Source organism: Larimichthys crocea, chromosome VII, assembly GCF_000972845.2.
Source record: "Larimichthys crocea isolate SSNF chromosome VII, L_crocea_2.0, whole genome shotgun sequence".
Taxonomy (NCBI): domain Eukaryota; kingdom Metazoa; phylum Chordata; class Actinopteri; family Sciaenidae; genus Larimichthys; species Larimichthys crocea.
In genome coordinates this window covers 19,386,444-19,412,230 of record NC_040017.1, presented here as the reverse complement: position 1 = coordinate 19,412,230, position 25,787 = coordinate 19,386,444, and the positions used below count along the sequence as shown (strand labels likewise).

Genomic DNA, 25,787 nt, shown 5'->3' with positions numbered 1-25,787 from the left:
GCCACCTCTTGGACAAGAGTGGTAGAAAAGGCATTCCTGTCTCTGCGCGCAAATCGTTTCCTTCAAATCATCCGAGTGAATCGTGCCAAAAATCACGTGAGAAGGATGACGCACTGACGAGAGCATAGGAACCTGCGCATGCAAATCATGTTGTGCAGCTTTGCAGATCTGAGTTACAAGTGCAAATCGAAGATGCGCTTTCACAAGTTGTGAAATATGCTTGCAGTTTGCTTTTTGCAGATGTGTGGATCTGAAGTTACACTTACAAACTCTGAGATGCGCGTTCACAAGTTGCGAGATGCGCATTCACAAGTTGCGAATTACGGGTTTTACAAGTGCAATCATAGTCTGCTCTTCTTCAGATATATGGCACTAATCTACTTTATATATATCCTTTAGGAAATGTTTACGAGCCACCCATTTCCACCTTGTATTTATGTACTCGTCAATTCAATTTTCTGTACTTTCCTGTTGATTTAGATGCTTTTCAAAGCTTTCTCCACATTGATAGGGCATTATCACTCAGGTGTGAAATCAGACACATTTAGATATATCAGAAAAAAGCAAAAAATACTACAGATGAGTCGTGTGTTATTGAGGAGATAAGAACAAACCACAGGTTCTCTTCAGCACTGTAGCCAGGCTAACAGAAATCACAGCTCTACTGAACCATCTATTCCTTTAGGTTCTAAGTAGCAATGACTTCATGAGCTCTTTAATGATAAGATTATAACTATTAGAGACAAAATCCATCACCTCTTGCCCTCAACAGACATTGATCTGCATTCTGATACAGCAAGTTTTGAAACAGCTGTAAAACCTGAATATGTTTTAGACTGTTTTCCCCCATCGACCTTCATCAAATAACTTTAATCTTCTGCAGCTAAGCCGTCATCCTGTCTCTTGACTCCATCCCAACCGGTTGCTCAAGGAAGTTTACTGTAGTTAATAATTCGTTATTGATATTTAATCTGTCTTTATTATCGGATATGTACCACAGTCCTTTAGGTAGCTGTAATTAAACCTCTTCTAAAAAGCCCACTCTAGACCCAGAGGTCTTAGCCAACTACAGACCGTATCAAACCTTCCCTTTCTGTCTAAGATACTTGAGAAAGCTGTAGCAATCAGCTGTGTGACTTTCTCCATAACAATAGTCTATTTGAGGATTTTCAGTCAGGATTTAGAGTGCTCCATAGCACAGAGACGCATTAGTCAAAGTTAAATGACCCTCTAATGGCATCAGACAAAGGACTCATTCGTACTTGTCCTGTTGGATCTTAGTGGCTGCATTTGACACCTGACCATCAAATTCTTTTACAGAGACTGGAACATCGAATGGCATCACAAGGAAACCGCCCTAAGCTGGTTAAATCGTTACTTTTTAGATCGATCTCAGTTTGTTCACGTCATTGATGAATCCTCCATGCAGACCAAAGTTTGTCATGGAGTCCCACAAGGTTCTGTACTTGGACCACTTCTATTCAGTTTATATATGCTTCCTTTAGGGAACATCATTAGGAATCACTCTATCAATTTTCATTGTTATGCTGACGACACCCAATTATTTATCGATCAAGCCTGATGCAACCATCAGTTAACTAACTCCAAGCATGCCTTAAGGATATAAAAAGTTGGATGACCTACAATTTTTTGAGTAAATTCAGACAAACTGAAGTTCTTTTAATTGGACCAAACACCTCAGAAACTCTCTTTCGAGACTTAGTTCTTTAGTTGGATCACCCTGGCCTCCAGCTCCACTGTAAAGAATCTTGGAGTGTTTTTGATCAGGATTTGTCCTTTAACGTCCACATAAACAAATTCGAGGACTGCATTCTTCCACTTACGTAACATCGCTAAAATCAGACGCTGTTCTCTCAGGCGGATGCAAAAAAACTCAGTCCACGCATTTGTTACTTCAAGGCTGGACTATTGTAACCTTTGTTATCAGGCTGCTCCCATAAGTCTCTTAGAACTTTGCAGTTAATTCAGAATGCTGCTGCACTGTTCTGCAGGAACCAAGATCAGAGATCCATCTCTCCCATTTGGCTTCCTTGCATTGGCTACCTATTAAATCTAGAATAGAATTTAAATTCGTCTCCTTACTTACAAAGCTCTTCATGGTCAGGCACCATCTTATCTAAAAGAGCTCATAATACCTTATTACCCCTCTAGAACACTGCGCTCTCAGACGCTGGGTGTCCTTGTGGTTCCTATAGTTCCAAAAGTAGATTGGGAGCCAGAGCTTCAGCTATCATGCGCCCTCTTCTGTGGAACAAACTACTTCTGGGTTCGGGAGGCAGACACGGTCAACACCTTTAAGAATAGACTTAAGACTTCCTTTTTGATAAAGCCTATAGTGAGGGCTGGCTCAGGTCATCCCTTAGTTATGCTGCCATAGGATTACACGCGGGGGTACCCCACCGAGGTTATGCCTAGCCAGGCGGTATTGGTTGAAGATGCACACATCTCCCTTACCGAAAACTCTTTTCTCTCTCTCTCTTCTCCTCTCTCTCTTTCTATCTCTCTCTCTCCTCTCTCTCCCTCTCTCTCTCTCTCTCTCTCCTCTCTCTATATCTACTCCCTCTCTCTCTCTCTCTCTATATATATTATCCATTCTCTCTCTATATATCTCTCTCATATTCTCTATATCTCCTCTCTCTATAGATATATATCTATATCTCTATATCTCTCCATATCTTCTCCAATCTGTCTTCATCTGTGGACATGTCTCATTAATGCATGTTACTAACCAAACTTCCCCGGAGTTTCTGTGCTCTGTCGTCCAGCAGGTTCTCGTGGATCGTGGCTGCTGCTGTGATCCTGCATGACGCCCACTACATATATATTACTGTCATTATTACTACCATATCTGTTACTGTAATCATTTTTATCATTCATTATAATTCATTGTCATTTTATCAGTCATTGTACATTATGTTTGTGTTGATTTGTCCTGTACACGTGACATCCATTGCACGTCTGTCCGTCCTGGGAGAGGGATCCCTCCTCTGTGGCTCTTCCTGAGGTTTCTTCCACATTTTTCCCTGTTAAAAGGGTTTTTGTGGGCAAGTTTTTCCTCACTCGAACCGAGGGTCTAAGGACAGAGGGTGTCACTCCCTGTACAGATTGTAAAGCCCTCTGAGGCAAATGTACTTTGTGACTTTGGGCTATACAAATAAAATTGATTTGATTTGAATTGATTTATTGTAGAATGTTAACACCTCTTTAGAAACACTGAGAACCTCACACCCTGGTTCTTCAGTAGCAGCTACAGCTCAGTGTGTTCCATTTTCCTGAACGTTGTAGTTTACAGGGTAAGGTAATGTTTAGCCTACTGACTCACCATTAACCAACTGCCTGTAAACTGACATGACATAACATAACATAACACAAGACAGTATATGCTATCTACATGTATAACAGAAAAGTAACATTGTGTAACACTACCAATGAGAGACCATTTTAACCAGAAATCTAATGATTCTGAATCAGAGAAAGTCACAAGATACCAAATTTTCACTGGGATGGTCTTTTACAATTTAAAAGTTATGTCCTCAAACAAGACTGAAGTTCAGTGCAGTCAGATACTACCTGATTACTTTTAGATTCAGACACATATGCCCTGAGATACAGTTTGGCTGGTTCCACTGTCAAGAAGGAATACCATTACATTACCCAAATCAAAATTCTTTAAAAAAAATCATTTATTGAACTGAAATAATACAGTTGCTGATTGATCAGTTAAGGCACCTTGTTACATCTGCACAGATGCCATGAGTGATTCAAAGGCATGGTTGTCAATAACTTAATGGAAACAGACAGGAGGAACATTCACATGAAAGATAAAGAATTTCAGGTGTATTTGAACATACTGGTTTGAAGAGAACACATTCTAGAATTACATTCAATAAGATACTTTAGAATTGTATTCAGCTGTGGCCACAAGATAGAAGCAAACTTAATCCTTGTTTTTCCTAAAATCCTTCTCATACTTATCGTTTATACAAACAGGTGTGAGTGCTGTTCAAAGAATGGTACATATCTGAGACCAAGTAACAATAGGAAAACTGTTTCTGAGCATTCATTTTTTAACACCACTGGGCAAACTTGGTAAGCTGTACACAAGATCTTTGGTATGCATGATATTGCATCATTTATTAGACATCAACATGAATCCATCTGCTAGTCTGAAATGAACAAGATTAAATGGATGTCATCTTCATTCATCTGAAGGCACAAAGGAGCAACTGTTCTCACTCAGTTTGATTTCTACATTCTGCAGCTTGAATCCTGCTTAAAGCAAACAAACACAAATGGAGGAGGCTTTCATTAAGACAAATGGTAGGCCAGTCACTGGCCTACAGAGGGATGGTTGACACATGATGGAGGGTAATCCTTTGGGTATAGCCATTGTCAGTCTGTCAAACCCCTGTCAGTTTGGGAGTTCATGTCTTGTCAGCAGCACTTGAATGTCTACTCGATAGCATCAGGCCTGGTGGCCACATAGACAAAGACGACGATGAGCAGCACTATTACAGCCAGTGTAGGCAGTACTACAGTGGCTACCTGCTGTCGGGCTTCCTGCATTGCCTGCTTACGCTCCTTCTTATCTTTGGATGTTTCTTTCTTGGGTTTGCCTTTGAGCTGCCTCATGATGTCTACACGACCACTCAGTTTCACTGCGTCCACAGGAACCTGAAAGAGATCAAAACATATGACAGCAGATCAGCTTTCAAATTCAGTTGTGTAAATAAATTCAACCTGTGCTGCTGGCTCGGCTTGGCTAAGGTTGACTTGCTAGATATCTAAAATTGGAGTTTTGATTTACCAAAATATAATTAGAGATTTTTGAGATTGAGTTAAAGCTTTGCTGTTGCAGGTATCAGTAATGAATATCCAACTTGACATATAGCAGAACGGTTTAGCTGTTTACCACACTGACAGTGAATATTTACATCTTAGTCATTAATAGGATTGGTTCTAGGTTTTTCTACTTTACAATACATGCCAACATTCGCAAACACATTTACATTCGACTTTCCAAGTTCAGTGCTTTGCTCCCACAATGGAGCCAGAGACAGGACCATGTACTAAATGACTGCTGTGCCTTTTGAGCCAGGCCACCTGATATGGCAGGACGGGGTAGTTAATTAATAATGACAACAATTGTACTAATATAATATATAATTGTTCATTATGTCTACCCACAATACCTTTCCTCAAGCACTGAATGAGCCAATAGTGTCCTTCCAGTGGTAACATGTCATTGCAGTCATCACAAAGTTTGTCATGATTAGAACTACCCATAATGCATTGCACCCAACATTACACATGCTTCATTATATTGTAACATGCAAGAAGAACACGTATGGGAGATATTTTCAGTTATACTGCTATTAATACAAATCTTAAATGAACTGAAGAGTAATATGTTACCATTTTACTGAATTAATTTCCACCTTTCCCCTCTGCCTCTTCAGAGTTTGTCTCTGAGCAGCAGCTCTCATAGCCCTAGTTTGTGCTCATACTGTCCATTCTGTGTTTTAAAGGCAATGCTTTAGATGTTTCCCATATATCTATTTCATGTTTCATTGATATGTTTGATTGTATTTACGTTAAATCCACCATGTCATGAATTTCTTCCTGCTGTTTATGAGGTGTCGCTTTTGTCGGGGGGGGGGGGGGTGGGGGCGGGGGGTCTTGTTCACACCAGCAGCTGTTTCAAACTTTTATAAGAAGTGGTAAAAAGTCTGTAGTTTGGCATGTCTTCAGTGTGAAGCCTGCTGAGGCTACATGCACTTTATGTGATCTGTGACACCAAATATCCATGACTGATATAGTATATATCATATATCATATATCTATATATATATATATATAATAATATATATATAAATATTATTAATATATATATATATATATATAGTACTAATCAAATATTCATAACCTTCAGAATACAGGATGGCCCACACACACTCTACTAACGATCGGACTGTCCCCACTTTAATCTGGCTGTTGTACATTTGTTGCATGTTACCCCACTCAACAAGTCAAACAAGCGTACCTGTACTCAAGTAAAGCTAAAAACAAGATATTCATAGAACACAACTTTCATTTCCAAACTCAGTTGCTGAGCAGATTGTTGGTAAATAGTGCCGCGGCCCAGTAGCAGCCATGTTCAACAGCTAACGTAACATTAGTACGAAGACGAGCAGTGCAGACCTTCACCAGCTGACTGTGATGTGACTACACGACTCAGCTAGCTAAATACAATGAACAGTACCGCACGTATAGGTTAGTGAGTGAGCCGCGTGGCTTCACTTTGTCTCTCATGCATTACAATATGCTGCTGAGGAAGCTGGTGAACATTACGGTCCTGTATCCGGTGGCTCATAATGCAGTTTAGCATGTAATAACTTTAGGAAATGTGAGCTACAACACTGACAAAACATTACTGTCCATTTAAGACTGGCATTGAGAGTTATCTTACAGAGAGTCAGAGTTGTGAACAGTTCCACGGTGATAAATGTTTTGGTAGCTTCTTCCAGTGTTTCTCCAACAATTCTAGACGTCAGCTTTGTTACAGCACAAAGTACAGTAAGTTAGAAGCCTGCTGTTCCTCAAGGAGTTCGACGTGGCAGTCGGGTTTGCGCTGCAGTGAAGTTTGCTAGCAGGAAGACAAACAAACTTCCGGCCATACCTTACAAAATAAAACGCTAAATGAAGGCAATGTCACGAGGAACGTGTGAGGTCAACAGGAACTTGGAGCACTTGTGTAAACCCAGGTTACATGGCAATAAATTAAAATAAATGAGTAAATAAAAGATATGACACAAATACAAAAGAAAATAAATAAAGTCTAGGAATAATAAGGAATAATTTGGGTTATTAGAAGTTTGATTGTATGAAGTACTTATCCAGTTTATTACCTAAAGTAGATGGTCGCCCACAATGTTCTCTAGCCTAAAAAACAAGACAGATATCACAACTTTCATTTCCAAATTGAAATTTAAATGTTCATGGTTTGACCTTGGTGTCAGACAGAAAACAGAAACCTTCTTCATCAGTTTCTGCTCTGTTCATTTCATGCCCTTTCATATGTGCCTAAAATGTCACATGGAGGTGGTTCGCCTACTTCTTTCCCAATGTATTTCCTGTTGTTTTCTTCTCCCCTTGTGTTTTTGTCTGTCTGTGTGTGTTGTTAGGTGTGGCCTCCAATTTTCCTTTCACCTGTCTGAGTGCCTCACAACCTTTTCCTCATTCACAATCAACTGGTGCAGTATAAAACACGGGCTATGGCTTTGCAACTTTACTCATGTGATTTTTTTCCCTCTATGCCATCCTCCTCCTGCCATGTCAGCTCCATTTCTGTATTTCCTTGACCACCAGCCCTGCACCACCTCTGCCACTGGTTCACTCATCTGTTCTGCACAGTCTCACTGGTGTTGACAATAAACTATTTAAACTATAGTCAGTCTCCGGTTTGTGTTTACATTTACATTTACAACATGGGCTCAGCAAACACAGCCACTGAATCCTCCCCACTTCACCTTGCTGTGTCCAGTCATGGAATCAACACAGGAAACATCCCTGTTAGAAAGCCTTTGGACAGTCCAAGGTACAATATATTATGGGGTTATTAAGAGCGAGAGTGTTGGCTTGCGCTGTGGCAGTGTATTCTAGTCAAGCTATGAGAGTATGCAACAGGAGTATGGCGGACTACTCTGTGGATTTAAAAACATACTCTGCTGACACCTAGTGGAGTGGGGAGGTATTGGATGGAGTTTTTGTAAAAAGTTTGACTGGCCACTTAAACGATGAACTAACCACTTGGGATGAACCAAATAATTTCTGAGCTCAACTCAAAATGCCTGGAATGCCTCGAATCTCTTCCATTAGTCACCACCTCTGATATCAGAAATTCATTCCTCAGCCAGTCCAATACATCTTGAGGCTTCTCCAGCCTCTGATGGAACCTATGCAATTCAGTCAAGCACTCCAGAGGAGCAGCAATGCCAATGCTGGTGGGTGCATTTATTATTACTTTTTTTGTATGTCTGTCTTGTGGCAGTGACTGAGCCTTGAAATAATAAGTTCTTAAAATCAGTTCTAAAAAACCTCCAGTCACTGTAAGGAGGCAGGGTTGATGAAGTTCTCAGATCTAGAGAACTGGTCAATGTTGGTGTCTTTGGTAACATCATCAACTGAGAAACTGAATAAGATGCTGGTGACTATGTGACCTGAGTGATTAGCAGTGATTGATATTGTCACATGGGAAAGAATAGATGTGAGAGCAGCTAGAATAAATTGAGGTATAAATTGGATATGTGCCCTGAGTTCACCGTGACAGCTGACAATGTGTTCTACTCTCCAGCTGCCTTAATGTTGAGCTTGTTGAAGAGGATAAGGTCTTGAGAACACTTGATGAACATCACTGGCATTTCACATCTTGGATCCTCAACATTATATCCCTACTTAAGCTCTGATCCACTATGATAATAGCATTGTTTAGTCTAAGCGAACACTCCATCACTCCTTTCGTTGCAGGGGCTTGGTGTTATAGAAGTCAACTATCAGCACAGAGGAATAAGTCAACTCAACAAAGTGCTGTTTGGTGATGGTAATTCTGCATTGTCTTCTGGTATTGTAATAAAGGCAGGAGGCAGCACTGGATCTCAGGTCTTGAGTGTTCATCTCTCTTTCTGGTACACAAACACACTCACAAACCCCAAATGACACATAGATAGAAAATGCAGACCGAATAGAACAAAAATAATAAATGAACAAGGAATTATTTGATACATTTCATAAACTATGTCTACAATAGTCTCTAACACTCTGTTTATGTTTCAGACAGTTAATGAAGTGCTAAGAGACATGCTCAATATATTTTGTATTTGAATACCTTGATTATATTCTTATCTTTTTTAAGAATTAAAGGAGTGTATTCTGTGTGCATCCAGTTCATCACAGGCAAAGAATCAGCTTTTTTAAGCCAGAGAAGTGTGAGTTTCATATGATGATGAAGTCGAGGCCTGCTCCATCTTTCTGTCTGAAAATGGTTCTTGACTCATATATTCTGTATTATCATTTAAAAAAAAAAGATTAATCAATTGTCCAAAAACAGCATCAGTTTTTAACTTCTCAGTGGCATATTAATACACATTTGGTGCTCTAGTGAGTATTTGGGTCAGCAGGACATGTGTGTGGGATTGAGTCAAAATAAACTTGAGTGTATGTTCATCGTAATGAAGGAACATGTCACCCAGTAAAACGCTGTGGCTCACATGTGTTCCGGACATGTCCAACACTACATCACCTTTGGCAGTCAATTTTCACTCTGCCTCTAAATTACTAATAGAATCAATAGATCCACCCCCTGTTACTGCTCTATTTGGTGTTACACTGCAGGGTATGAATTCAAGTAATTATAAATGCAATATGGTGGCCGTTTGTACACTGCTGGCCAGTTGATTTATTCTATTTAGATGGAGAAGAAGACCCTCTTCTTCCTTTATACTTCTACTGGAATAAAGAGACTATGCAATATCTCAAACTTGTATTGTTACATGTGTTTCTCAAATCAAATCAAATCAGATTTTATTTGTATAGCCCAAAGTCACAAAGTACATTTGCCTCAGAGGGCTTTACAATCTGTACAGGGAGTGACACCTTCTGTCCTTAGACCCTCGGTTCCAGTGAGGAAAAACTTGCCCACAAAAAACCTTTAACAGGGAAAAAATGTGGAAGAAACCTCAGGAAGAGCCACAGAGGAGGGATCCCTCTCCCAGGATGGACAGACGTGCAATGGATGTCAGGTGTACAGAACAAATCAACACAAACATATTGTACAATTACAATGACTGATAAAATGACAATGAATCACAATGAATGATAAAATGATTACAGTAGCAGTGGAACCTGTGATAGAAATAGAGAGACACAGATGCACAGCGGCACCATACGCAATCATAAACTAACTATAAACTGTAATGGAGATATAGTAGCAATAATGACAGTAATAATATGTGTAGTGGACATCATGCAGGACCACAGCAGCAGCCATGATCCATGAGAACCTGCTGGACGACAGAGCACAGAAACTCCGGGGAAGAAGTTTAGTTAGTAACATGCATTAATGAGACATGTATGTTTACAGATGGTGAGAGAGAGAGAGAGAGAGAGAGAGAGAGAGAGAGAGAGAGAGGGTAAGGGTATTTGTTTTTGTGACTCACCTTGTCAACAAGTACATAAAATGACCGTCTTTGACTCAGCGATGCAGGACTGGTAGGTGGTCTGGTAAGTTTTCGACAAGAATGAAACTCCATGGCACAGGCCAATACATATAACAGTACTTATTAATGAATCAATTCATTGTTGGTTCAGCTCTGCACATGAGATTTATTGACAACAACACCCTGACAGGTCATTGTTGAGATTAATGCTTCTGGCATGGGGGTCAAAACCTGGTCTTTATAGTAATGTTTGAGATACTGTAGTGTAACAGGAGGAATTGTTTGCTGGCTGCTGAGGCTGATTAGAGTGGCTGAAGTTGTGGAGGTTTGAAAGGAGCAGAGCTGATGCACTCTTTGCGCTGGGGGCTATTGTTGAAGATAGCTGACTGCAGTGCAAATCTGTGGGATTAGGGCCTGGTTAGTGAGAGTTACTAGGAGTGCTTTCAGCCACTCCCCAGCGTAAGAAGAGGCACTCATATGCTCATGTACACATAGCACAATAATTTAGGCTTGGTTTATTTTGTGCCCCTGTGTGTCTGGCTCACAGTCTATGCTGCAAAATAGTCAATAGTCAATAATGAGAACTCTGGTATGAATCAGAGAAACAAAGTTGTTGCACCATCTAAGTGGAATCATTCCTTCTCCCTTTCCCAATCAGAAAGCTCACACACTCTCTTTGGGGCTCAATTCATACTAAACGGGTTAAAATATTTTGCTAGCCTACTTGTGTCAGTAATTAAATATTCATAAGAGCCAGACAGATCTCACACCATCTTCCCCAGTCAGATGCACTGGCCTCAGCTATGTTATGTTGTTCAATAAGATGTCTTGATTCAAGAGTTCCATTTAATGGTAGGTGAATGTAATGGGAGGAACTGTTTGCTGTGGAGGAGGAGAACTCTGTGATTTATTATGAATGGGTGCTCAGCTGATGACCCTGAAGTATGGAAGGATAAGTTAATTGAAAATGAGAGCAAAAAATATGAGTTTTTGACTTAAAACTAAAGGCCTCAACAGAGTCAGACTATCAGGGAGATCATTCTGGAGGAAGGCGGCATGATAGGAAAAGGCCTTGCAGCCAGCTGACTTCTTTTTAACTCTGTGGACCCACAGAAGCCCAGCATTCTGCAAGTGAATGAGATTTAAAGAAATCAGTGAGAGAAGAAAGGGCGACCCCATTTACAGTTTCATCAGAACACGTTGAGGTGCTTTTATCAGGAGCACCTTGTAGGGTTAGGTTTGGTTTGGGATGCAGTCCCCCTGCAGTTGAGGGGTACTCCAGAGGGCATGGGCTCACGGAGTTCCTGGGAGAGTGGCGGTTATTAAAAAATATTTTGTCATCTTAAAATAGTTTTATATAAAAAAAAAAAAACAATAAAAGATTCCCCCCTACTCTGCAAAGTCAATAAAATCCCAATGTTACATGTTGTTGGGCCACTGGGCAGGTAAGGCTGCAGGAATTTTTATCTTTATCAATATACTCTAATCTCCCAGGGTCTCTAAGTAAAATCATAGAACCCTTAAGATGAGAATGCGCACTGACAATAAGATATATATGTTATGTTTTTTTTTTTTTTTTTAAAGAAAAACTCTTCAATAAGGAAGACTGGATTCAAAGTATCAAAGTTTAAGTTGAATTTATTATTCTTGTACAAGAAGGAGTGTTTAACAGTGCAACACACAAAAAGGATTACAGAGAAAAGGCTCCCTGAGGAGGTCTATCAGTGGGTTCTTATACATTTTTTTAAATGGGCTGTCTCGGACACCTCCCCACTAATACAGTTAATATCATAATATCCTTTTTTGGTTTTCTGATCAGTAATTATGTCAATCAGCATTATGTTTCATATCCAAATGATACTTCCCTAACCTGTCTCTCTTGTCCTTGTACTATTTTTATAATTATCTCTCACTGCCAGCCTCAGTAAACACATGCCAAATAAGGGAAGTGGACGAGATATGCAAAAAACAGGACACACACACACTCTCTATATGAGTTAAAACATCTGCACCCCAGTATAATCCAAATTGTTTTAACAATATACATATATATATTTATGTTGGAATAGCTAAGATAAATAAATAAATAAGAAATAAGAAAAAAAATAAGTGCTGTAAAAGTGCTCATTGAAAGTGCCACATGATGATAAAATAAGTGCTCAAAACAATGCAAACAGGTGTTAAAATACACACAAACGCACGTGTAAAAATGATTTTTTTTAAGGATTTATTTGGATAAAAAAAAAAATATATATATATATATATATATGTGTGTGTATATGTGTGTGTATATATACACACACACACACACACGGTAAAAAGGCATATTAAAACAGGTGGAAGAGGCCCTGGGGGACCAGGAGGTTGGTATTTCTAATAAACACCGAAACGGTTTCTTTATTAAGTGGAAATGGATCCATCAGTTGTATTTTTCATTCAGCCCCGAAGGCTCTATTGTTTTTAACAGATGAATCCATTTCCTCTCTGCGGCTTGTCTATGCACAGTGGTCCAATTCAAGTTGCTCTCCAGGCCCATGCTCTGCACATTGTGTTGCAAATGGAGTTTAAAATGTACATATAGCACGCTTGTGCCATTCCCACTATTAATTTTTTTTTTTTAAAGTGTTGTTTTATTCTGGTCCTAATGTCGTGTCTGGTCTCCCCCACATACATTTTGTGGCAGGCCCTGCATTTCACACCATAAACCTACAGTGTTAGGGTTTAGGGTTAGTGTTGCCAGACAACAGTAATCCAAATTAATAATCCAAACTAGATGAAACAAAGACATGAATAAGAATTTCTGTATCAGCCAAGAACGGAATATATATATATGTATCTCAGAATCAGAATCACTTTGCCAGGTATATGTACGCACAAGAAATTTGACTCTGGTTACACTTTGCTCTCATAGTACAAACAGATATAGACATAGGTACAGTTAATATAACAAAACAGAAAAACATATTTGTGATCTGTTATGGATGTGGATCACTATCCCAGACACATGTACATTAAGTCTATGAGTGATTCCCCTTCTGTCTTTGCGCATACACTCTGCTGTACTTTGGTCTGCACTTTGTGTTGAGACTTGACTCCAAATATTTTTCTTGAACTGAGCTGAGCAGTTTGTTATTCACCGCTTCAGAGTGGACACCATTGGGCGTTTGGAACAGCAGTTAAACCCGCTGTCATCCCTACCCGCACGCGCCACTGGCTGCGCGCGCTGACAATCAGGGAAATTACCATTACGTCATTGCGGTGCGATAGACGATTGGTTGGACGCTCTGCATAATCTCACCGCCGAGTAGCGAAGGTTTTGTTCACCATGTTGGATAAACTGCTCATTTTATTTGCTTTGTGACCAGTACTTTCATCATGTCTGTGACAGCGGAGCGTCGTAGGCCCGAAGTGTAGAGGTTCGACCGAGTCCGGGTGGCTTCGTGTCCACCGACAGACCGCAGGCTCACCGACACGAACGGAGGGACTACTGTTTTGATTTGGCTACACAGACACCGATGAGCTAGCTCCAATCTGTCAGCTTGAATTCTGCCTTCTCTGTGGCTCCTGGCAGCAGGACATTTCTCCCGCATTACGATTGAACTTTCCCCGCATTGTTTTTCTCGTGTCCCTGGAAGTATACACATGAGCGGCGAGCGGGCGCTGTAAAACAGACTCAACACAAGTGTCGATGGGGGAAATAAGTTGGCTGGCAGGCGTCTGCGAGGGTTTCTCTTCTCTTCATTTTTTGAGTCACTCTGTCACAATAATGGGGATTTCTTTGCAGGCGCGCGGCTTATCGGATTGCTCTAATAATATGTGAGTGGAGTGGATGGCCGAGGCCTGGGCCTGCCTGCCTGCCTGCGTGAGCTGTTGTATTGTGGCCTGGATTAGCCCTGTTTACGGAATAGCTGTCTGTCCTGCGCACACATCTGAAGGAGGATTCAGTTTGGAATAATCGATGCGATTTCCAACACGTGGGGAGCCCCAGGAGTGGGAAGAGAAACTGCGCTGGACCAGAGCGTGTGGCAAACTTGGACACTAAAGATGAATGCACTGCTTCCCATGTGACACGCTTCAGATCACACTGTTCTATCAAGACGGGGAAGCTGAGTTCATCAGAAGGGAGAGGGGCGCCACCTCTAACATGAGGGACATCTAGAGCCATCGACTTTTTTATTTATTGAGGGGGGTGCGGGTTGTTTTCATTTTTCATTGTTAGTGAACACTTTTAGGCCTGCACAGATTTTTCTACTTGTGGGGTCACTGCTACATTATACACGCTCATGATATGATATGATTTCCGTTATTAGCCCCGGGCTACAGTCGCCTAATGGTGTGCAAGCAAGAAAATTAATGTTGAGGAAGTGGGTCAGATCCTTGTTAGCATTATGATAAGGAGGCTCACCAGAGTGCTTTATCTCCCCACAGATTCACAGTGAACCCCAAAGCAGTTTCCTGTATGTGTTCTCTAAGTTTGCACAGTCGTAGTGTTGCAGCCTGGTAACATCCTCATCACTTCTAGCAGCAGGAGTTGTTTCAGCATCATTGAATGGCTACAAATGTTACAAAAATGATGGCTGCTTACAACGGTGGCTCCTCAGCAGTGGCTGCCCATCATCCGCATCACCACCACCAGCTCCAGCACCTTCCGCCTCCCCACATGCACCACCACCACGCGGGCCAGCATCACTTGCAGCACCCGGGCTCCGCAGCCGCCGTGCACACGGCCCAGCAGCACACCTCCACAGCTGCTGCTGCGGCAGTGATGCTCAACCCTGGCCAGCAGCAGCCCTACTTTCCCTCTCCTGCCCCCGGACAAGCCCCCGGACCGGCAGCGGCCACGGCTCCCGCCCAAGTTCAGGCTGCCGCCGCTGTCAAAGCTCACCACCACCACCACCACCATCAACAGCAACACACGCACCACCTACAACCGCAACTGGACATAGAGCCTGACAGGCCCATTGGCTATGGAGCGTTTGGGGTTGTCTGGTAAGTGCACTGCACTACAAGTTTGAACATTCACACATGTTTTAGCACATTATACTCCAGTCAAGTGACCTGGGTTGTTTAGTGTTAAAGCTCCATGTTTTTCCAGGCAGCCACAGGTTTTATTTATTTTAGCATTGTGTGAAAATGAACTTTTAGTCTTTAGACTTAATTCTTCATACTGGCATCGTGTTGGTCACTGCAACTTTACTTGGCAGTAATGCCATCATGTATATGTGAAGTGACAACAGGAATCGGTGAAGCACTCGTGATGTGATGAATTACCTCCAGGAATTTTCATGTCTCTGTAGCTTGGTATTTATACTGTAGTGGCATGAATGTTTAAATGGTGATTAAAAAAATGTATTGAGCAGTCTACATATTATAGCAGACAATGATCAGCTGTCATGTATACATGCAGCAGGGAAAACACAATTCACTGCCTGCATGTATTGTGGAAAAGGTCACTGCCAGTTAGCACTATGATGACAAGTGACAGCACTTGGGTAACCTCAGTTTAGCTTGAAGTTAAGAACTGCACACCTGGAGTCCAAAAGATGTGGACCTTTATCAGACAGGAAGAGTCTAATACAAGTTGCAATTTGGGACATGTAGGATCCAGTGTTTTGGTAGCTTGACTATACTTTGTCCTAAATAACAGAATAGAATATAGAATAGAACAGAATATATTTTATTTTATATTGTACTTTTTTGCTTGCTTAAAGTTTAGACATTAGATATCAAATCAAATTTTATTTGTATAGCCCAAAGTCACAAAGTACATTTGCCTCAGAGGGCTTTACAATCTGTACAGGGAGTGACACCCTCTGTCCTTAGACCCTCGGTTCGAGTGAGGAAAAACTTGCCCACAAAAACCCTTTTAACAGGGAAAAAAGGTGGAAGAAACCTCAGGAAGAGCCACAGAGGAGGGATCCCTCTCCCAGGACGGACAGACATGCAATGGATGTCACGTGTACAGAACAAATCAACACAAACATATTGTACAATTACAATGACTGATAAAATGACAATGAATGATAAAATGATTACAGTAGCAGATATGGTAGCAATAATGACAGTGGTAATATGTGTAGTGGACGTCATGCAGGATCACAGCAGCAGCCACGGTCCACGAGAACCTGCTGGACGACAGAGCACAGAAACTCCGGGGAAGTTTGGTTAGTAACATGCATTAATGAGACATGAATGTTTACAGATGGTGAGAGAGAGAGATGGCGGGGGGGGGCGAAGCCCCCCGGCAGTCCTCCGGCAGTCTAGTGCTATGGCAGCATAACTAAGGGATGACCTGAGCCAGCCCCAACTATAAGCTTTATCAAAAAGGAAAGTCTACTCTTAAAAGTGTTGACCATGTCTGCCTCCCGAACCCAGAATGGTAGTTTGTTCCACAGAAGAGGAGCCTGATAGCTGAAAGCTCTGGCTCCCAATCTACTTTTGGAGACTATAGGAACCACAAGGAACCCAGCGTACTGAGAGCGCAGTGTTCTAGTGGGGTAGTAAGGTATTATGAGCTCTTTTAGATATGATGGTGCCTGACCATGAAGAGCTTTGTAAGTAAGGAGAAGAATTTTAAATTCTATTCTAGATTTAATATGGAGCCAATGCAAGGAAGCCAAAATGGGAGAGATGTGATCTCTGATCTTGGTTCCTGTCAGAACACGTGCAGCAGCATTCTGAATTAACTGCAAAGTCCTAAGAGACTTATTAGAGCAGCCTGATAACAAAGAGTTACAATAGTCCAGCCTAGAAGTAACAAATGCATCTGCTTAAGACACGATGCGTCTGATTTTGGCAATGTTACGTAAGTGGAAGAATGCAGTCCTCGAAATTTGTTTTATGTGGACGTTAAAGGACAAATCCTGATCAAAAACAACTCCAAAATTATTTACGGTGGAGCTGGAGGCCAGGGTGATCCTGTCTAAAGTAACTAAGTCTCTAGAAAGAGAATTTCTAAAGTGTTTGGGTCCAATTAAGAAGAACTTCAGTTTTGTCTGAATTCAACATCAGAAAATTGTAGGTCATCCAACTTTTTATATCCTTAAGGCATGCTTGGAGTTTAGTTAATTGATTGGTTTCATCAGGTTTGATCGATAAATATAATTAGGTGTCGTCAGCATAACAATGAAAATTGATAGTGATTTCTAATAGGGATGCAAATTATCGATTAATTCATTAATCGTTAGTTGATTGACCTCACTGTGTCTTTTAACATAAAGCAAAATATTGCTTATATACTGAATAAAAAACCTGTTGCATGTGAAACATTAAGCAACATAAAATATTTTTTAAAGCTATACAATATGGGCTTAGCCTACACAATATTAAGCCTACATATAATTATCTGGTAAAGTACTTACATAAAAAACTTGAAACATTAGCAGCAGCACTTATAATCTCCATTGTTCTGAGAAAGGTCACAGTAAGATTACTAGCCCTGGAAACTTACAGTACCATGTAGTACTAAACACAGCTTCAATCATTCCTGAGGAAGGTGACAGTAAAATTAGAGGGCCTCTATTAAATAATTTCCCGCAGAAATTTTGAGAGTGACGAGTGGACTGAGCATGTTTATTTAGACACAGGAGCAGGAGCGTTGATGCGCTAGCAATTAGCATTAGCATGTTAGCAATCACCATGTATTTCATTCTTAGTGGCTAATACTAATTGCTAGCAGTTGTCAACACGGCTGCATGCAGGTTTTGAAGGTGGTATCTTAGTGAACTCGTAGTGCTGCTCAACTTAAACGTAGTAGTGCAGAGTTTAACTGCGCGTCTTTGTCATCTTTACTTAGTTTGAAATGCTCCCATATTCCGTTTTGACCGCCTCATGTTTGTGTGCTGGGTCTCTCGCTGCGTTACATTCAGGTACGTTTGGTGTGGCCTAGATTAAGCAATGGCACCTTCAACTGGCGACACCATGACATTTCACTGAAAAAAACTCCTGTGGAAAATGGCCCTAGATTCAGTTAACCTAATTAATTTAATTGAATCTATTAAATTCTTTTCGACGATGAACCGATAGTGTATTAACCGTTTACATCCCTAAATCCTAATTACGTTCCCTAAAGGAAGCATATATAAACTTAATAGAAGTGGTCCGAGTACAGAACCTTGTGGGACTCCATGACAAACTTTGGTATGCATGGAGGATTCATCAATGACATGAACAAACTGAGATCGATCTAAGAAATACGACTTAAACCAGCTTAGGGCGGTTCCTTTGATGCCAATTTGATGTTCCAGTCTCTGTAAAAGAATTTGATGGTCAATGGTGTCAAATGCAGCACTAAGATCTAACAGGACAAGTACAGAGATGAGTCCTTTGTCTGATGCCATTAGGAGGTCATTTGTAACTTTGACTAATGCGGTCTCTGTGCTATGATGCACTCTAAATCCTGACTGAAAATCCTCAAATAGACTATTGTTATGGAGAAAGTCACACAGCTGGTTAGCTACAGCTTTCTCAAGTATCTTAGACAGAAAGGGAAGGTTTGATATCGGTCTGTAGTTGGCTAAGACCTCTGGGTCTAGAGTGGGCTTTTTAAGAAGAGGTTTAATTACAGCTACCTTAAAGGACTGTGGTACATATCCTGATAATAAAGACAGATTAATCATATCCAATAACGAATTACTAACTACAGGTAAAACATCCTTGAGCAACCTGGTTGGGATGGAGTCTAAGAGACAGGATGACGGCTTAGCTGCAGAAATGATTAAAGTTATTTGATGAAGGTCGATGGGAGAAAAACAGTCTAAATACATAACAGGTTTTACAGCTGTTTCCAAACTTGCTGTATCAGAATGCAGATCAATGCCTGTTGAGGGCTAGAGGTGATTGCTTTTGTCTCTAATAGTTATAATCTTATCATTAAAGAAGCTCATGAAGTCATTGCTACTTAGACCTAAAGGAATAGATGGCTCAGTAGAGCTGTGATTCTCTGTTAGCCAGTGCTGAAGAGAAACCTGGGGTTGTTCTTATTCTCCTCTATTAATGAAGAGTAGTAGGCTGCTCTGGCATTACGGAGAGCCTTCCTGTATGTTTTGAGATTATCTTGCCAGACTAGACGAGATTCTTCCAGTTTAGTGGCACGCCATTTGCGTTCAGATTTATGCGTTTCTTGCTTTAATTTACGAGTCTGCTGGCTTAGAGTTGCACGATACCCACGGTATACACGGTACCCCGTGGTGCCAAATCGTAACGGTTCCTCTTATACTAGAAATTCTACACGATGTTAACTACCGTGGATTACTATACTACCGGTGCCAGTTCCCGCTACATAGCGGCCGCCTCTGCTCTCCTCCCGGCTTCTCACTGCATGCTACTCACTCGTAAACAAACCAACATGGAACCGCAACCGAACTACACAGCTGCTGAATGATTGGCTGTTTGCCTGTTACAGGTGACGTCCAGGGATATGATTGGTTGTTTGTGCATGCTGGGTGCGCCCGTCTGTTATCTGATTGGCTGTTCGTTGTTTCTGCCGGCAAGAGCAGCATGAAGACCGCTCCGCTTCGATATAAATTGCCCAGACGCGCGCACGGCTTACAGTCACGAACACGAAACAACACACTCACCATGGCAGAAGCACCGGGCCCGAGCGGCGAGTCTGCCGTCGTCGTCAGTGGCTCCATTAATTTTCCTCAAAAAAAAAAAAAAAAAAAAAAAAAAACTTCTTTCAAACTTGTTTCAGTCTAATTCTTACTTCACCAGTATTATGTTTATGATGCACCAAACAACATTATAAGTAATTAATAAGTATTAAGAACTTGTACAAATACATTGCAGTTCATTTAAAAAAAATAAATAATAATAATTCATGGATCGTGGCTGCTGCTGTGGTCCTGCATGACGTCCACTACATATATTATCACTGTCATCATTGCTACCATATCTCCATTACAGCTTATAGTTGAGTTGAATATTTGCTGCTGCTGTGCATCTGTGTCTGTTTTATCTCTATCACAGGTTCCACTCCTACTGTAATCATTTTATCATTCATTGTAATTCATTGTCATTTTATCATTCATTGTAATTGTACAGTATGTTTGTGTTGATTTGTTCTGTACACGTGACATCTATTGCACGTCTGTCCGTCCTGGGAGAGGGATCCCTCCTCTGTGGCTCTTCCTGAGGTTTCTTCCACCTTTTTTTCCCTGTTAAAGGGTTTTTTGTGGGCAAGTTTTTCCTCACTGGAACCGAGGGTCTAAGGACAGAAGGTGTTACTCCCTGTACAGATTGTGAAAGCAAAAATGTACTTTTTGACTTTGGGCTATACAAATTTGATTTGATTTGATTTGATTTAATAAGAAAAAAAGAAGGCAGCAGTATTGCGATAATACCCGGAACCGTGATACTTTGTCTGGTATAGTATCGTGGTTACTCATTTTAGTATTGTGACAACTCTGTGCTGGTTATACCATGGTGCTAACCTCTTTTGTTTAATTGTCTCCTTTTTCAGAGGTGCAATAGAGTCTAGAGTTGTCTGTAATGAGCCTGTAATACTATCAACAAGATGATCTATTTGTGAGGGGCTAAAGGAAGCAGACAAGTCCTCTGTTACATTGAGACATGGCATTGAAGCCATGAAAGCTGAAGACATCACTTCCTTAAATTTGGCTACAGCACTATCCGATAAACATCTGCTGTAGGAGTTTCTGCACAAAGGCTTATAGTCCAGTAATATGAACTCAGAGGTTATTAAAAATGGTCAGACAGAAGAGGATTCTGTGGAAAGACTATTAGATTATCAATTTGAATTCCATATGAGAGAACAAGATCAAGAGTGTGGTTCAGACAATGGTGGTTTATTTACACTCTGACTAAAGCCGATTTAATCTAATAAAGAGATAAACACAGTACTAAGACTATCATTGTGGTTGTCCACATGAATGTTAAAATCACCTACAATAATTACTTTATCTGTTTTAAGGATCAAGCCTGATGCAAATTCTGCAAATTCAGATAAAAATTCAGAATAAGGACCTGGAGCTCGATATACTGTAACAAATAAAATTGGCTGTGATGTTTTCCAGGTTGGGTAAGTGAGGCTAAGAACAAGACTTTCAAATGAATTATAATTTAGGTTTAGGATTTATTAATAGACTCAGGGTCGGTCTTAGCTATGGGCAATGTGGGCGGCCGCCCAGGGCGCAGCCTCCGTGAGGGCCGCACAAGCGCCCGAAAAAGAAAAAAACCTCGCCGGGGTTCGCCCAGGGCGCAAATGTGGCCAGGACCGGCGCTGAATAGACTTGAGTCAAATATGGCTCCAACTCCACCACCTCGACCAGTACTTCGAGGAACGTGAGTATTATAATGACTCGGAGGAGTGGATTCGTTTAAGCTAACATATTCATCCTCCTGCAGCCAGGTTTCAGTGAGACAGAACAAATCAATATCATAATCAGATATTAATTCATTGACTAAGACAGCTTTAGATGACAAAGACCTGATATTCAGGAGTCCACATTTAATTCTCTTATTTTGGACTGTTGGCAATGTTGATTTAATTTTTATTAAGTTATTATGATGAACTCCTCTTCTGTTTGTTTTATCTTTAAATAATGTAGGTGGACGGGGGACAGACACAGTCTCTATACTAAAGGACTGGGTGGGCAGCTGCTCTAATGGAGGCGCAGAGAAGCGTGTAAGACTGCAGCTCTGCTTCCTGGTCTCAACTCTGGGTTGTCATGGTTTTGGTCGACTAATAAACTTGGCCATATTTCTAGATATGAGAGCTGCTTCACCCAAAGTGGGATGGATCCCGTCTCTCCTAATCAGACCAGGTTTTCCCCAGAAAGGTGTCCAATTGTCTATGAAGCCCACATCGTTTGCTGGACGCCACCTCGACAGCCAGCGGTGAAATGACGACATGCGGCTATACATGTCATCACTGGTCACTTAATATGATAATTATAATTATTAAGTCTTTTTATACCTTTTATAGACAGAGAGGAGAAATTGATGTTGTAATGAAACATCTACTGATGCTTAGCTGGGGCACATCATCAGTGATGGACCTGAGATCATTGAGGGCCTTTTGAACATCCCTTTCTCAGGTGGCCCAGCTGAGGTTCATGACGCCTCAGCTTGTGCCCCAGCAGCATTTAACCACGGAGTCGCTCTCTTTATCCAGAGCCACCTAGAAGCTTTCTCTGCTGCCTCTGTGTTGTTCCAGATAGCCCTTCTCCTTCTCTCTCCTGTGATGCCCAATGCAGTGTAGGCCCTGCACAGAGACTGTCCGGCAAAGCTTCTGCACCCTACCTCCACAGGCAAACACCTAGCCTTCCAGCCTCGTCTGTGGCAGTCGCTGACTAGGCTAGTCATATTTCCCCCTCTTCTGCTCAAAGGCCTCGTCCATTCGCTCTTCCCACAGCACAGTGAGCTCCAGCATGACAACATTCTTAGGCACCTCTGACACCAAAACGATGTCAGGTCTGAGGGTGGTCTTAGCAACATGCTGGGGGAACTTGAGTTGGCTGTCCACTGACAGCTGCCAGTCCTGTGCAGTGTTAAGAAGCCCTGATGTTGCTCTTGGTGTTGTAATTGGCTTCTCCCCAGCTCTGACAAAGTTGATTGCTCTCTTTGTGGGTTTTGACCTCCGACAGCTGGTGATAGCACTATAGATGCTCTCTGCGATGGTCTTGCGCACCTGATCGTGACGCCATCAGTAACGGCCATCCCCCAGAGCTTTTGGGCAGCAACTCAATATGTGCTTGAGGGTCCCCTTTCTTGGGCAAAGAGGGCATGCAGGAGTGTCGACCAAATCCCAGCAGTGCAAGTTGGAAGGGCTGGGAAGTACATCTTAGATGGCCTGGACTAAGAACTTGATGCGGTGTAGCTCTGCCCGCCAAAGGTCAGTCCACGAGATCTTTCTCTCCGCAACTTGCTCCCATCTCGTCCAGGCGCCTTACTGTCTCATTCCCACTGCTCTGCTGGATCTCTCCTCCTCGACCACTGCTCTCACCTCATTCTGGGCTAGTTGCCTCCGCTCCTTTCCCCGAGCCTTGTCAAAACGGGGGGATGCTATGGTTCCTATACCCGCCCTTACTCTGGCCACTGTTCCCGCCAGGACTCTGTGCCGTAGCCGGGACTGTGCCTGCTCCACTGCAGCCTCTGCTCTCCATTTCCTGCCAGTCCTGACTGCTACTCCTGTCCCAGATACTTTTGGATCCGCTGACTTGTGGAATTGCAGCACCTCCCTTGCATGCAAGACCTTCAACTCCTCCTCCAATGGATTTCAAGGGGAGTGTCATTTTGCATGTGTTTCCATAGAGGGCGATGTTGCTCAAGCTCCTCGGCAGTCCTAACCATCCCCTCAAGTAGCGACTGACTCTCCCTTCGAGATCTGAGATGGGAGTGATCGGAAACTCATAGAGGAGCAATGGCCACAGTATCCTTGGCAGAATCCCGTGTTGGTAAATACAGCTTTGAATTTTCCTGGGAGGCCTGTCTTGTCCACATCCTTCAGCCACCCCTCTAGCTCCTCACAGGTGTTCTTGATGGAGGCTGAATCCCTGAGGCTAGGGCTGCTCGATTATGGAAAAAATCAATATCAAGATTATTTTGGTCAATATTGAAATCACGATTATTCAAACGATTAATTTTGAGTTTCACAATGCATTTATTCAGCATTTCTCTCTCTCTCAAAAAACACTTTTATAGATTCTTTATGCAAAACATTCAAATTGAAAATAAATTTTGGCTACAAATATGTACTTTACAGCTGTTTTGCAATGTATAAAGCATTAAATCTATAAAATAAATATACTTTATGGAACATTAAATAAGGTATAGAAAAACATAAATGTATCCAAAATAAACTATGGATCCAGCTGCTCTGCAAATTCTCTGTATTTATAGAACAAAATAAATATAATAATAAGCATAAGCATCAATAAGCAATAAGCATTTTCTTGAAACCCTCACCCTCGACTGTATTAATGGGTTGCATATCTTTAGCTAGGAAATATCCAATGGCAGCTGTTAGGCCCCGTTTACACGTACACGGGTATTTTAAAAAACTGAGACATTTCCCTTCATTTGTGCCTATCTTTTACACGCAAATGGTGAATTCCCCTCTGAAAACGAATCGAGTTTTAGGCAGCTGAAGCGCCAAAAGTGCGACCAATGTTTACCTTTTGCTATGACGGTGATCATGGAAGCAAGCCGCCCATAGGCTTGGCGTAGTTATGATGGCGCTCGATGGCGTATTTATGCGGGTCTTTTTGTTTCTTTATTAATTCGTCGTGAGTGACTTTGTGCTTTTGTTTGAGATGGTTGAATAAATTTGTAGTGTTACCAAGAGGAGCAGCTGTTACCTTGTAGCAAATCTTACACATTATGTGCTGCTGCTTCTCATCGGATTCTTCTCATTCGCTTTCAATCTCGCTCACTGTTTTTGAACACCAAACGACACACCTCCTCACTCTTCAGCTGCGTGAGGGAGTATGGGCTATCCTGTCAGTCAGCGGGGCCGCGTAAAATAGAATGTATTGCGCATGCCGTCTCTCAGAACATGTGTAATGAAAAGTGGAAAATGAATCGTTCAAACTCGATTATATGATTTTTGAGATCGTTTGACAGCAAAATCGAAATCGTGATCAAAATTCGATTAATTGCACAGCCCTACCTGAGGCTGCTGTCGAAGAACTTTCCTAAGCTCTTTATTGGCTTCTCAGAGATGGTGAGGATTGGTGTTTCTGAGATAGAGAAGCAGAACTTGTCTGCTACTCTGCCCTTCTTCAAGACCAAGGATCTTGACTTCATGGCTTGAATGATATCCTGGCCCATCCCATTATCCTCTCCAGCCCCGTCAAGATCCATCTGCCTCCAAGCACCGAATTGGTGGTCACTGTCAGGTCATCCATGACGGCTTGGATAGGCGGTTGACGGATGCCAGATTTGGACTTCTGCACTCTGGTTCTGTTGATTTCACCAACATGTTCATTACTAGAGCGAATGTGACCACTGAGCTGGTGCAGTCTGTGATGATTCCCACCTCCAATCTGTGCCACTTAGATGTTGCTGATCCTGCTGAGACCCTCAGGCTGAAATCACGATAGTAATCCAGGATGAGCTCTCTTACTGCAGCTGGAACATGGTGCTTCTCCAGTGTTTCGAGGACTAACTTGTGGGGCATGGAGCTGTAGGCATTGGCCAGATCTAACCACAGCACCACCAGATCACCCTTGTTCACCCTTGCCTCTCTGAGGAACTGAGTGACCATGCCAGTGTGCTCTAAGCATCCTGGTATGCCAGGGATGCCACCCTTCTGCAAGGAGGTGTCGATGTATCAATTCTTGAGGAAGAAATCAGTCAGTCGCTTAGCTACAATGCTCTTGTTTTGGAGTCCTCCTCTTTAGGAATCCACACTCCCTCTGCAAACCGCTATTGCTGTGCTGTTCTCCCTCTTCTCCAGATGAGCCTCAAGATCTTCCAAAGTCGGTGCAGCAACTTGGGACAGTGCTTATAGACCCTGTAGGACGTTCCGCTTGGTCCTGGTGCTGACCTGGACCTTGCTTGCTGAGCATGAGATGGAGCTCTACCAGA

General features: G+C 41.9%; 2 protein-coding genes across 2 annotated transcripts in view; one reads left to right on the top strand and one right to left on the bottom strand.

The window, feature by feature from the left end:
- Positions 1-3,689: 3,689 nt before the first annotated feature.
- On the bottom strand, positions 3,690-6,694 carry smco4 (single-pass membrane protein with coiled-coil domains 4). Its single transcript, XM_027279963.1, has 2 exons — positions 6,491-6,694; positions 3,690-4,695 (listed from the first exon to the last, which is right to left on the bottom strand). The coding sequence occupies exon 2, from the start codon at positions 4,651-4,653 to the stop codon at positions 4,474-4,476; it is 180 nt and encodes a 59-aa protein (XP_027135764.1). The 5' UTR covers positions 4,654-4,695; positions 6,491-6,694; the 3' UTR covers positions 3,690-4,473.
- Positions 6,695-13,483: 6,789 nt separating this feature from the next.
- The window catches only part of nlk2 (nemo-like kinase, type 2), a 37,170-nt gene continuing 24,866 nt past the window's right edge, over positions 13,484-25,787 (top strand). Inside the window, exon 1 of the mRNA XM_019254400.2 lies at positions 13,484-15,224. Coding sequence (XP_019109945.1) covers positions 14,785-15,224 — 440 coding nt within the window. The 5' untranslated portion in view covers positions 13,484-14,784. The remainder of the gene's footprint in view (positions 15,225-25,787) is intronic.